The 15,024-nt window shown below is 37.9% G+C and overlaps 1 protein-coding gene across 3 annotated transcripts in view; it reads left to right on the forward strand.

Moving 5' to 3' along the window:
• LOC132823410 (protein FAM13B-like) overlaps positions 1–15,024 on the forward strand; it is a 104,309-nt gene that overhangs the window by 42,950 nt on the left and 46,335 nt on the right. For all 3 annotated transcript variants that reach the window (XM_060837219.1, XM_060837220.1, XM_060837221.1), the window contains exons 9-11: positions 855–961; positions 9,948–10,005; positions 12,198–12,345. In XM_060837219.1, the coding sequence (XP_060693202.1) occupies positions 855–961; positions 9,948–10,005; positions 12,198–12,345 (313 nt within the window). The remainder of the gene's footprint in view (positions 1–854; positions 962–9,947; positions 10,006–12,197; positions 12,346–15,024) is intronic.

Here is a 15,024-nt window from a genome sequence, read left to right on the forward strand (position 1 = left end):
TGCCTATTAAATGTTTAAACTTCCTGAGCGATTTCCATAGACCCATGTTTCAGGACTTCTGACATGCATCTCTCAATGTACATCCCATCCCCAACAATCTGGGGACATGATAGTTTGGTCCAGTATATTGTTACATGACTGTCTGAATACTATTTCTGATTATTTTACACATAAGATTATATTGAAACCAAACTAGCAAGATGCTGATTGCAACAATTGACTGTTTATTTACTCAATAAACTGATTTTTAAAAAAAAATTGGTAGTTCCAAATCCATGCAAAGTTACTCATTAAAATGGGAACTTGCAATGGTAATCAGTGGCTTGGAATCGTAAATTGCACTGAATTATTGATCTTTAATCCTCTATTACTAGATAAATCAGGTAGTTGAAGATACTGCAGTGGTTTCAATTTGACCTTCATGAAAGAAAACAACTGTTTTGGAATCAAAATTTTGGTTCAACTAGCCAACAAAGTAACATTGTTGCACAATTCATAGATAAGATACCAATCCTAAATGAAACTTTAGTCACGTTTTTCTTGATGGCTTAAAAATTCTGAAATTCAGATACAATTGCAAATAACATCTGTCTATTTTAATACAATTAGCATGTTATATATCCCTTTATTCAAATGATATAAATTGACAAATTACTGGTCAAAATCTGCTGGAGCTATTCACCAGACAATCTCTTTCTGTCTCAGCAGTTATTTTACTTTTCTAAGGAACTGCTTGGATGACTTCAAGGTTTCTCTACATTAAACTGACAAATAGAACTCTCAGGACATTAACTGTATCTTCATTAATTATTTTGTTGTTAGGCTTGGGTAACTTATTATTTGGACATTTATAGGTTGTGGAAAACTTGTCCCTCCCCGATGTTCCACTCCTGAATGTGCCTGAAGAAAACTTGGACAATAAACCAGTTATAGATGAAGAAAATAACAATAAAACAGAAAGGTAAGTTATGGTGGAACTTTGTGCTGTTTAGAAGTATTTTAAGATAAATTAAAATTAAAAATACAAAATTATGCTTTTGTCTACAGTACATTGGAAATATAAATAAAATGAGACCTCTGTGCTCCAATTTAAGCTCATAATTTGAGGGTTATTATGCACCTTTCCTCGGTCAGAATTATAGAAGATACTGTGATGATACTTGTGTATCAAATTGAGTGTTGTGTTCAAGCAGTGAGTAATTGTCAACTTACCACTGCTCATTTATTTTAAAAAAAAGTCAGGTATATCATGGCACACCTCTGGCAGTTGGGATTGATTTTGGTCCTTCTGACTAAGAGATAAGGATGTTACCTCTGTGTCACAAGATCCTGCAAAGATTCTACTGCTTTTTTGAGTTCTGGCATACTCTGAGTGAAATCTTGCTTAAGTGTATAAAGATTAGGTTCTTTTCTTGTATCCTTCGCTGTTTGGCTATCTGAGTTCTGTCATGTGAGGCCTGTTTAATTGAACAATCTTTATCCAACTTGAGTGGTGTAAGAATGCACAAATATAGAAATGTGAGTATTCTGTTTAACCCCTAGAGTCCACTTCAACTTCAGTGGGATGACAGTTGATCTGTGAATTATTTCCAAATACTTGCCTTTGCCTTACTTTTAATACCTTTTGGTAATCAATTAATCTCAGATTTACAATATATTGTACTCCCTCCAAGGCCAGTTTGTCCTTCTCAATATGTGCTCCATGTAGTTTCTCAAGAGTAGTCCAGGTGTGATATATCCAGTCTTTGCATAACTAAAGCATAATTTCTATTCTTGTGTATTCTAGCCCATTTATCCTCTTGATTATTTTCCGTACATGTCCTGTCTTATTTTCATGATCTGTTTACTCAGATCTTTAATTAATTGGATCCTCACTATATAGTTTTTCACAATTTAGAAATCAGACTGTTGTACCTTTCACTTTCAAACTGGATGATCTTCTATTCGTCTGCATGGAAATCCATCTGCCACTGTTTTGCTGCAAGTGTAACCTATTAGCATTCTTTATCTTCTCTGGCTGGGCCACCATATTGTTGTCTTCAACAGATGTTGAGAGTTGTGTTCCTGAACTACTGAAATCCTTAGTGGTATAGGGCCACCATAGTGCTGTTGGGAAAGAGTTCTGGAATTCTGACCCAGTGGCAGTGAACAAACAGTTGTATAGGTCTGAGCTAGCTTGGTTTATGGTTTGGAAAGAATCCTGCAGATCTTAATATTCTTGTGCTTCTGCTGCTGTTCTCTTTCTACTTGGGAGAGATTGGGGTTTGCAAGATGTTGTTTAGAGATTTGGTGAGTTACTGCATTATACTTTGATGCTCCATTGTGTTGGTGATCAAGGAAGTGAGTATTGAAAATAGTGCTTGGGACTGCTGCTTTGTCCCACGTGTCATATTTGAATATTGTTGGAGCTGCACGCATCTGGACAAGTAGAGGATATTCCATCCTTGAGCCTAACAGTTTATTGATAGGCATTAGGGGAAAAAAGGAAATAATTATTTGTTGAAAACCTCCCTAGCTTCTTGCCTGTTCTTTGCATGGCTGGTCCAATTTATCTTCTGGTCAATTGTAAACCTCCAGGATATTATTATTGAAGAACCCAGTGATAGTAATGTCAGTGAATCACAAGTCACAATGGTTAGGCGCTCTCCTTTTTGGAGTTGGTAATTGCCTAATACTTGAGTAGCACAAAAGATACTTGCCAGCTAAAGTATGCACGTTGTTCAAGTATAATGTCAAATGGTCATATACAACTTCTCGGATACTGAAGCAGCCTGTTTGCATGGTCAGTGAACACCTCAACTTCTGGCCTTTTATAAAGGAAGGACAAACAGGAAGAAAGTTAACCACCAGCTAGCCACAAAAAGACATGACCCCCTCTCCCTCATAGCTCTACACATGGATGAAAAAAACCACCATTTCGACTGGGACAACACATCTATCCTGGGACAGGCTAAGCAAAGATATGCCAGAGAATTCCGAGAGGCCTGGCACTCCAACCACAATGCCATAAACAAGCACATAGATCTGGATGCCATCTATCAACTCCTCAGAAAAAGAACAGGAAATGACATCACCACAAACCCCAGGAATCCCATCCAGGAGAAAGATATAAATAGAAAGCAGGAGACAACAGCTTCGCTTCACTTGGAGGTTGCCACTGATGTTACCTAGCCAGGTAATGAAACGTCTGGCTATCAAACCTACAGCTCAGTGTGCAAACCTACACCCCAGAAAGAAGGTTATTGGTGAGCTCGACAGGGATGGTTGGATCTTGGGTACCTCTTTGAGGAGCTCCTGCAATGATGTCCTGGGCCGAAAGTGATTTGTCCTCCAATGTGCACAACAATCTTTCTTTGTACTAGGTATGTTTCCAACAAGTGGAGAGTCTTTCCCTGATAACCACTGAATCTAGATTTGCTAGGGCTCTTTGAAAGCTAGTGTCTTTTATTCTGGGAACCCCAGGAGGGGACAGAAATCATTCACTCTCAAGTTCTAGCTGAAGGGGGATGCAAATGCTTTAGCCTTGCATTTTGACCTTCTGTGCTGGGCTTCCCCATTATTGGATACTTGTGAAGTCTTTTCGGTCTGTTAGTTTTTACTTGTCCACTATGATTCACAACTGGACATGGCGGGACAGCAGAGCTTAGATCTGATCTATTGATTGTGGGTTTTTTTTTGCCCTGTTACTACATGCTGCTTCTGAAGTTTGGCAAATCCTGTGTTTTGCTTTACCAAGTTGGCAGTTTGTTTTGGTGGTGGTGTTCCTGGCATATCCTCCTGTACTCTTCATTGAACTAAGGTTTTTCTGCTGGCTTGATGATAGAGTGGAAGATATCCATGCCATAAGGTTACATATTGTTTTGGAGAATAGTTCTGTTTTTGTTTATTACCAATTCTAAGTTGCTACATCGGGTTTGAAATCTATCCCTGACACTGTAGTGCCAAATAACATGATTGAAAGTATCTTCAATGTGAAGACTCCATAAAGTACAGTGAAAAGCTTTGTTTGCGAGCAGTGCAAATAGATCACAGTAATCAAGGACATGCAGATCATAAGGTGAAGAAAAACTTGCACAGTGTAAGACATTCAGGTTATAAAGCCTAGGATGTGCGCTAAACAAGATCAACGTTAACAAGATCAGCATTACTTGAAGCTAGAGAATCCATTCATCAGTCTAATAATAGCAGGAGAAGGCGTATTCTTGAACTCACTGGTGCATCCGATCAAACTTAAGTTCTGCCTGACAGAAGAGGTTATAAGAGAGTATTACCAAGGTAGAATGGGACTTTGTTGGCAGCTTTTCTGCAGCCACGAGATGTTTAAATGGAGACCCTAGATGGGAGGTTAGTTTCCATAAACACCTAAGCTGTGCACACAACCTTCTGTAGTATCTTATGGTCCTGGGTAGAGTAGGCTGTTATGCACCTGGACAGTATGCTTTCTGTGGTGCACTGTAAAAGTTGGTGAGGGTTCTTTATGGACATGCCAAATTTCCTGAGCTGTTTGAGGAAGAAGAGGCATTGTTGTGCCACTTTGACTGTTGCATCTATGTGGGAAGCCAAGGACAAGTTGACTGTTGTCACTCCATGGAACATGACACACTCAGTGCTGTCACCCTCCGCTCTGTGATGTAGATGGGGGGGTGTTCTCCTGTTTTCTTTGAGTTCAATTATCGGTTCTTTAGTTTTGTTGACATAGAGAAACGTATCATTGCACCATGTCACCAAGCCCTCTATCTCCTTTCTGTATTCTGATATCCATCCTATCACGGTGGTATTGTCAGCAAACTTGTAGATGATATTTCTTCAGAATTTGACTACACGGTCCTGGGTGTACATGGAGTACAGTAAGAGGCTGAGAACAGGTCCTTGGGAGAGACTCCAGTGTTGTGTTATTGTAGAAGAGGTGCAGTTGTTTGTCTTCACTTCGGTTCAGGTGTCATGAAGCCAAGGATCCAGTTGCAGATGGCGGAGCTGCAACCTATGTCCCCAAGTTCTGAGATCAGTCTGGAGGGGATAATGATGTTGAAGGCAGAACTATAGTTGATCAGCAGGAGTCTGATGTAAGTGTCCTTGTTGCTCCAGGGATGAGTGCAGGGCTAGGGAAATGGTGTCTGCTGTGGATTTGTTACGTCAGTAGTCAAATTGCAGGGAATTGAGGCATTTTGGGAGAATGGAGTTAATATGAGACATGACCAGCCTCTCAAAAGTACTTCATGATTATGGAGGTCAGAGTCAATGGGCGATTAGTCATTAGGGCACATTGCATGTGCTTTCTTAGGAACTGGGATGATGGTGGTCTTCTTCAAGCTTGTGGGGACTTTGGCTTGTAGGAGGGAGAGATGGAGAGATGTTCCACACAGGATCTGAGTGCACGGCTGGAGACTCTCTCTGGGCCTGTCACTTTCCTTGGGTTGACTCCCTGGAAGACCTATCTGATGTCTGCAGCAGTGACAGAGGGAACCGATGCATCCAGGGCTGTTGGGGTGTGTAAGAACACACTGTTGGTGTTCTGCTCAAACAGAAGATAAAAAGCATTGGGCGCATTATAGCGGGATGTGTCTTTGTCCACTATCTTGCCCTGCTACATTTTGTGTCCTATTATGTTGTTAAGTCGATTCCACAGGTGGTGGGAGTTGTAAGATTGGTTTGGGCCTCTAACTTGGTACTGCCTCTTGTCACCTCTGGCTTTGCAGAAGTCATGTTTGGATTTTCTGTCTAGGTCTGGGTTGTACAACTTGAATGCTGCACGTTTAGTCTTCAGGGAGTGGATTTCCTGGTTCATCCAATATGCATCTATCCATAACACAATCAATGTCAAACAGTTTAGGATCTGTCTTTTGGGTCTTTGTTAGTAGTGCTCTACCAAGCCACTGTTGATGGACATCCAGGTTCTCCACTTGCAAAATCCCCTGCTTCTTCCTCAATTTGGATTACTGATTTATCAGCCAAAGTGACAGGATGAGGTGGTAGCCTGCAGGAAGTTTCTTTGCACATGTTTGTCCAGACGCCATGAAACTTAAAGGTGTCTGGTGTCAAAGTTTGAACACTTCTAAGCAACTAATGTGCAGCCTCTGTGCTGCCACCTCTGGTAAGTCTGTACTGGTGGATTGGACACACCCAGAGTTGGTTATGTCTAGGATATTCTAAGGTATGATTCTGTGAGCAGGACTATGTTGGGCTTTTGTTTGATTGGTTTATGGGACAGATTTTAATTCAAATACCCTATTAACATCTGGGGGAAATGTGGCTGTGTTTGCTGTTGTCATTTCCAGTGTCTAAGTCAGAATTTTCCAAAATGGTAATGTGACCTCAAGAGTTGGCAATAATTTTAAGCCCTGAAAATGGGAACACAGTGGAGAAAGGTTTGGGGAATCTCTGACCTAGGTTGATGTCTGATTTTTATCCCTGAGATGTAGGATTTGAAAGAACTTGGGCCTTTTTGGAAAGGATTTAAGAACTGAATTGCTGAGAGTCTAGAGTCACATGTAGGCTAGACCAGGTAAGGACAGAAGATATCCAGGATTTTGAACCATGTGGGCATCTAGAAGATTCAACAGTGGTTTAATTTCTGCAATTAGACTAGCTTTTAGTTCGACATTTTTAAAATTCAAATTTTACCACTCATGTGGTGGGATCAAACTTATCATCAAAACAATAGTCTAGTCTTCTGGATTTCTAGTGCAGCAGCATCATTACCACTAGAACATTGTGCCTTCAATTATCTTTGTAATTACCTAATTCCATGTACCTTGAATATAATGTAACCAGTCCGTGTCATCTGCAAATTTGGATATTTGATTCTACTGTCATTATCTTAAGTCATTAACAAAGTTGACGAATAGAGATTCCTACATGTCCTTTACAACAGGATACCACTAGCCATGGCCAGTCTGTTATCTCTACTCTATTTTTTGCCATTTGGTAATTTTCCAGACCAGATCATTTATTTGTCTTCAATTCTATAGGTTCCAATTCTAGCTAATAGTCTCTTAGTTACTTTATGGACTTTCAGAAGGCATTTAATAAAAATAGTATTCATCTCATGGCCTACATTAGCTGCCTCTTAAATCAGTAAGGTTCGTCTGTCCTTCACAAATCTGTGCTGGCTGTTTGATCAGCTGAAAATTAAGATATTATCTTTATTTCCAGCAGTTTCTCAATATTTGTTAGACTTACTGGTCCGTAGTTCTGTTTTCTTCAATCACCTTTCTTAGATAATGAAGTGATGTGCAGTTATTCAGTCTAAAAGAGAACTTTGAAAGATTTTGGTAAGAGCATCTCTAAGGTTCTTACCTAGAGGCTTTTAATTTGCATTCAATTGTACAACCTTGCTAAAGGTGTTCGGTAATGTCAATCATTTATCGTCATTTGTGTTGACTTTTGTATGCAAAGAATCAGTTTTCAGATGATATCTGGGTGAGTGACTACACTTGCAGCTGTTTTGTCACATAGGGATGTCAAAACTAAAAGTGCGTAGCAAATGTGACCTCTTCCTTCAGAAGGGAGGAGACAGAAAGCAGGATGCTGGAAATCGGGATAACTATTAGCTGAACAGTTCTCATAATGAAAATGCTGAGATCTGTTAAGGAGTTCGTAATAGGGAAATTCAAAAACAAATCAGACAGGAAGACTACCAGTGTGCCAACTCTGAGAGTAAATGGTCACTAATGCCACCAATAATTTTGGTTCACTGATAAATGTTTAAATAGATAATTAGAATAGAACCATTGGATGTCATTAGTTGATTAACTATTTTCTACCCTTGCTGGTTGACAAACCTATTATTGAGAAATTTCACAAATTTGCCAAATGTTGCTCATGGCTATTTAAATATATTGTTTAAAAATCTAGAGGTAAGAGACTCTACCCTCATACTGTGAAGTATTATATTTTGCAGTTCACATTCTAACCTGTGGTGCAATTTCCACTTCTGAGTTGTTTTTCTCGTTCCTTCAAATACTTCTTGTCAGAGTTTAGCAGAATCCGTGGGAGTAATATTGGGATGCAAGCCATATTATGTTAGGGACATGCTGTGACATGTGCTTCATTCCTGTGCTCCCTGCTTTCTTTTTGCTGCCATTTGTTTTTAATCCTTGCTCACAAATACGAGGGTCTCTATTTTGGCTCTGTTTAATTTTAGTCTAGAAGTACATAGTACAGAGTAATTGTAGATTTCCAACTTTTGCTATGGATAAATTCTTCCATTATCTATTGCCTTGCATGACCACCAAGACACTTTACAGCCTCTGAAATACTTTTCCAAGTGTCAACATTGTGGTAATTGAGGGGAAACCATGTCGATTGGTTCACAGTAAATGTCTGTGAAGAGGAAGTGTTAATGGCTGATTTTTCCAGTGAGTTTTTAGCAGAGGGAAAATCATTGGTCAGATAAAAATTCTGCTCTTAATTGTTCTATGGATCTTTGACACCTGAGAAGACAAAAGGTTGCATCTCTAGTGCAACATACCCTTTTGTATTCTACTGAAATGTCAGCCTTGAATTTTTAGGCAAAAGTGAGGACTGCAGATGCTGGAAACCAGAGTTTAGATTAGAGTGGTGCTGGAAAAGCACAGCAGGTCAGGCAGCATCTGAGGAGCAGGAAAAACAACGTTTCGGGCAAAAGCCCTTCATCAGGAAATTTTAAAATTGGAATCAGTAGTTCAGGGGAATGGCTGTAGGCACTTCAACGCAGTAGTAGCCTTGAATTTTTGTCATGAAGTCTTGGGATCAAACTTTGAACCCACAGCCTTCTGACTAAGGCAAGTGCTGAGCCACAGCTGACCCCATAAAATGTAAGATTAATCCTAAAAATAAATTATCATAAACTGGAATAACATGATCAAAAGCATAACTTTAGGTCTGAAATTTGCCATTTTTGAGGGTGGAATGTAAGAAGAGAAGGTGGCTATTCAGGTCCTCCCTCTTCCCCGAGCCTATTAAATGTTCAGTTAGAGTATGACTGATACGTGTCTTAATTCCATTTATTCACATGCTTACGAAAATCCATTTGTCTCTATTTTCAACTTCATTTTTGGGTATGTGTATCAGATTTCTACTACTGCGTTGAAGTGCCTATAGACGTCCCCCCTGAACTACTGATTCCAATTTTAAACTTATATTGTCCAGTGCTAGACTCCTCCAATCAGGGAAAAGGGTTCATGGGAAGAAACTATCATTTTTTTGTTTTATTGTAAATACTGAAGTGTATATTAATGCAACTGTAACAATACAGAATAATATTTTTAATTGGATTCCATGATTGCATTATGAATGCTGCAATTGCTTTGGCCCCAGCTGCTGATGTTGTTCCTTGGTTTGTGCAAAGTTAAGGAAGGGTGATGTCATGCAATTCACCTCTTCAGTCTGGTTAACACAATATCTGATTGCTGTTCAGGAACTCTAGGTGGAATCAGGAACTCTAGGTGGAAAGGACAGTCAGCCAATATCTCCAGTGAGACATGAAAAGTTACAAAACCATCAAGTACGGCTGGTGCTGGTTTGGAAACATACTCGAGGTTTTCAGAGAAATTAGAAAGGGGCATTTCTAGTTTTCGTATTACTATTTCAGATATTTGAAGAGATCTGTTAACAAAGTTTTCAAAATTGCAACATTCACACTTTGAGCTAGGAGTACAACTCTTACTAAGAGAACTGGGATGTTGGGATAATCCAGTTCATGTATCATTGTTAGTGACTTAATAGTATTGTTTATAAAAATTTAATTCAAATTACTGATCTATAATAGTTTTTTGAGGACTGTGACGTAAAAGCACCTATATTAAATTTGAATATTTAATATATTGGCAGGGGCATTTCAAATAACGAGAACAAGGTAATGTCTCTCTCAACTTCTTGAAGTATTAAAGGACTCCTGGCTATTTGAGGGCTTGTGTTTGAATGTCCAAAACAAAATTTACTTTCTTTAATTTTAATGTTTTTTGCAGGCCAGAAAGTACTTCTGTTTCTGAAATTGACGTAGGTAGTTCTTTCATGTTAACCTTGGTGAGTAAGAACGTGATTAGAAGCTTTGTGATAGCATGTGAAATATTTGTTGTGTGATTATTTTTAATGTGCAAACACAAGTTTTATTGTAGAATAAATTTATTCTTAGTCTATGAATCCTGTTAAATAGCACCAAACTAAAGAAAACAAGGGAGTGATTATGTTTTTTTTTAAAAGAGATACTATTTAGTAGTGATAGATGATTTTAACCTGGAGTTAAAGAGCAATGACTTTGAAATTAAGCAAGCTAGTCATAAAGGCTGATGGGATGCAACAAAGCTTTTTTGGCAAAAGTTTGTTGTAAAGATCGCATCTTTTTATTCCATGTTTTTGATTGTGGATTAAAATAGGAAAAGGACTGTTTTAAAACCAGTGGCTGGGGAAGGAGTGCTGCACTTTATTCTTCTGGTACTTGATACTTGTGATAGCTGGAATATTACACTTGGGCATATTTCTAATAAAAGAAACTATTGCACCTACAGTTTTGCAGATTAAGACTTCTGCAGTCAATTCATCTTTTTACTGGTGATCTAGATAAATCACTAGAACTGCTGAATAAACTTATTGTTTTTTTTCCCAGCAAAACTTATTTTGCCAAAGATATCTTTTCTAAGGCAAAGAGAAAATTTTTTTTGGCTAAATATTTTCCTGAGAGTCTTGTCAAGATCCTGACAAAGATCCAGTCCTCTTGTTTTCAGTTAGAATAAATGTTTGTAAATTGCTATTTAGTTGTCTGTCATCAATTAAGTATAATTTAATCCCAAGTAATATGAAAGTCATTAAATTTCTTTCCTACAAAAAGGACTTCTGTTTCAGTTATTGACTTGCAGTTGAAATCAAGCTTATAGGGGATCAGGTCAGCCAAGGAGAATCTGAGTTCTTACCTCTGGTGGTGAATGAAAATAGAGGCAGTTTCTGTTTGTGAATGGATTTCCTCCTAGTGGAAACTATTCCCTTTTTATGAAAGTGACTGATAATTAGCAATAAAGCGGGAAATTAATGGGCAGGTGAAGGAAATTAATTGTGGTATTTATACTGCTTGATAGTCTGAATATGATGTATTTTACAGCTGAAGGGAGTTGAAAGCTATCTGTTTATTCAGTCCTTTTAAAGGATATGAAAAGTGAGCAACATATGAAGCGAAACATCTCTCTTAAAAGGGACAAATGTCACTTGATTTCCCTTCATTTAAAAAAAATCTTGTGGAATCTTTCATGGAATGAAGTTTGCTGAACATAAAGATAAGTCAGTGATGAGGAAATAAGTCATTATAACAAAATTCAATACAAAACTTTTCAGTTGTTTAATTTGACCAATTGATCAACTTCAGAATTACTGTTAGACTTTGACAAAGTTAAATGAATTTGTTTAGAAGATCAGATTTACTACCAAAACAACTTCAATGATTTGCTAATTCCAGCTGTAGCGTCACTGAAGTATTTGCTTAATTTGAATACACAACTAGGTGTGGAGGGAGATATTATCAATGATCATTTTCAACAATGTAGAATCTAACCATTGCCCATGATATTCAGTTGCACTGCAATCATTTAAATTGCCCATTAGCAAATGCTGGGGTTTACCATTGATCAGAAACTCAACTGGACTCTCTATATAAATATTGTGCTTGTAAGAGATTACGAATCCCATGGTTATTAACTCATTTCCTGACTTCGCAAAAACTGTCCTCCTCTGCAAAGCACAAGTCAGGATTGAGATGAAATACTCTCCACTTGCTGGAGCTCTAATAACACTCTAGAAGCTTGACACCATACATGCTAAGAGCAGCAAATATGTGGGAATGCCACCACCTGCAAGGTTCCTCTCTAGGCCACTCTCCATTCTGATTTGGAATATATCACCATTCCTTCACTGATGGGTCAAAATCCTGGAACTCCCTACCAACAACATTTTTGTAACTACACCAAATGGACTGCAGCAGTTTAGAATGACAGCCTACAGTTATCTTCTCAAGGATAACTATGGATGGATAATAAATGCTGGCCCAACCAGTAAAGTCCACATCCAGTGAATGAATATGGGGGAAAAGAAAATGTTTTAAGTACGTGTCTGCTACTACTGTTGGATTCTTCTACTTCTAGGTTTTACCTTGAAAATGTATTCATTTGGACTAACAATTATGAATTTATTTAATTGCAAACTGATAATAAAATTTTCTATTTATCTTTTAGAATTCGTCTGCGGAAATTTATGACTTAAATGCTAACAAAAAGTCAGATGTGCCAAAGAGCAAAGAAGTTTCTAATCAGGATAACAAAGTGCGACCAGAAATTGCTCACCTTGATCTGAAAAGGGTGACTGAGACAGGTGACTGGGAAGGTAATTGCAGTGTCATTATTGAGTACTTTTAAATTTTCTGAAGTGCACATTGTATGATGTACTATTATTTTAATAAAATTGACAGTGCTTGATAATGTATATCATGTTTATTGAAGTGTTCTAATATGTCAAATGACTAACTTTGTTGTGTGAGGTAAAAGGTTGTGATATAAAAATCTTAAGAGATTCTGCTCCAGTAATTATTTGAGAAAATATCAGCCATCGTGGACAGAGGGGAATTAATGGATGTATTTGGACTTCGAGAAAGTGTTCAAGTTACCTCAAAATGTTAAGTCAGAAGAACCATGGTTTTGGAGATAATATATTGGCATGGATAAAAAAAAATTGGCTGATGGGCTGGAAACAGTGAATGGGATAAGGAGTTTAACACTAAGGTATCACCCTGGATCAGTGCTGGGATTGCAATGGTTTCCCATATATATTACTGATTCCAATATATATTACTGATTTGGAGAAAGGAAGCAAATGTACTGTAATCAAATTTGAGACAACGCAAAAGTATGAGAAGCCAAGCTGCAGAGAGGGTGCAAACAGTTTACAGGGAGATGTTGCTTGGTTAACGACTTGTGCAAGAAGTTGACAAAATGGAGTATAATGTGGGAAGATATGAAGTTGTTCAATTTGGAAGGGAGAACAAAAGAACAGTATTAGTTAAATGGAGAAAAATTGCAGAAAGCTGCAAACAGATTTGGGGGTACTTTTGCTTAACCCAGAAAACTAGCGTACAGGTGCAGCAGGTAATCATGAAGGCTAATGCAAGTTTTGCTCTTATTTCAAGCAGGTTGAGATATAAGAATAGGGAAGTCTTGGTATTTCAGAATATATATCACTGCATTGAAGCTAGTTCAGTTAACTAGTGTGATCCCATGTTTGGAAGGATTGCCTCATGAGCAAAGGGTGAACAATTTGGGAGCCTATTCGCTGGAATTTAAAAGAATGAGAGTTGATCTAATTGAAACGTATAGGTTTCTGAGGGGGTTTCACACGGTAAATGCTGAGAGGATTTCCCCTCTTGGGAGGACCAGAGGGCATAGTCTCAGAAGAAAGGGATGCCAATTTAAGACTGAGACAAAGAGGAATTTCTTCTGAGGGTTGTGGGTCTTTGGAATTCCTTGCTGAAGAGAGCTGTGGGGGCATAGTCCATATATTATATGTAATATCTATGTAAGGTTGCAAGGGATTCTTGATCAGTAGTGAGATGAAGAGTTATGAGGAAAAAGGCAGGAAACCAGTCAGGAATTTTGGATCAGCCGCGATTCTATCGAATGGCTGAGCAGGCTTGAAGAGCCAAACAGCCCCCCTCCCTATTCCTATTTTCTTATGGTCTTCAAAGAAATGATTATCATGGTACAGAAATAATTACTTGCAAATTCTGTAGCTAATGTTTGACCATGTGTCACAAAATATGAAATTTTTGAATAAAACTTCTGTTAGATTGATTTGCTAAAGTTCTCCATATCCCAAACTTAAACTCTACAAAGCTCATAATTTGTCGTCTTACACTCAGGTCTGTACCGATTCACTTTGTCATAGGTTTATTACTGTGACCCATGATGTGAGAAACTGCGAGTAAACTTGCCTTAATTTCATGTAAAATAATTCCAACTGAATCAACTTAATTTTATGAAAGGAAAATTTTTTGATTTTTCACAGATTTTAGTGTTTTGAGGTTCAAAATTGGAGAGTAAATAAATGGGCCAGTTAGATGCAGAATATTTAGATTGTCAGCATTCAGATGGCCTAATCAGCATTTCTGCTATTTCATCCTGTCAGTATGGACTGGATTATACCAGGGATAAAATGCCAGTGTTTAACTCGCTGAAGGACTGTAAGACAACGTTTGGGGTTGTTTGGTGCATGTCCCAGTGGCATTCCGTGAAGCACTCTGTCAGCTGGTGTTCTTTTTCCCCAAAGTAGAGGAGACAACATTGAGAGCAATGGACACAGTAGATGAGGTGCCATTTTTTATGCTTTTAAGCACAAAGTCTTTTGAGATTTTGTGTGCTGTAATAAACAGGTTTGTTATGACTTAGACAATCTAAAATTTAGCTTGACTTTAATGAGACCTTTCAAAAATACGTTTTTCATTTGGTGCTGTATTTAACATTTCCATGGTTAATATCATAGTTAAGTGTGATATGGCAGAGAAAGGGACTTCACTGCTCCCAAATAAGATTATTTCACAATAATGATGATTGAGGTGGTATTAAAATGACAAGGTCTTTAAATTCCAAGTGTTGCTTGTTTTTCTTGAGTCAAAGCTTTATGACATTGTAGTTTAAGGTAAATCAAAATGCCCAAATTCAAAACCTAATAAACATATTTTAACAGCAATCTTAATGTTGTATCATGAGAAAATTTAGTGCTGACGTATGAACTGCCTATTCTAATGGTTCAAATTGATGTTTAATATCCAGTGGAACTACTTAAGGAAAAATAGAGTCCTTCAGATGTCCTAAGCATCATTTCTCGCACAAGCACTATTATCAAATATTAGATTAATAATTCATTTTAGGCAGAGCTGATGTAGTTTTATGAAAGGATAATTTGATTTTAACATATTGATTGGCTTTTTGAGGTTGGAAGTAGCAGGTGGATAAAGGGAGCCAGTAGATGCAGTATATTTAGATTGTCTGTCTGTGGCATTCACTAAGTCCA

This window comes from Hemiscyllium ocellatum, chromosome 16 (assembly GCF_020745735.1).
Source record: "Hemiscyllium ocellatum isolate sHemOce1 chromosome 16, sHemOce1.pat.X.cur, whole genome shotgun sequence".
NCBI lineage: Eukaryota > Metazoa > Chordata > Chondrichthyes > Orectolobiformes > Hemiscylliidae > Hemiscyllium > Hemiscyllium ocellatum.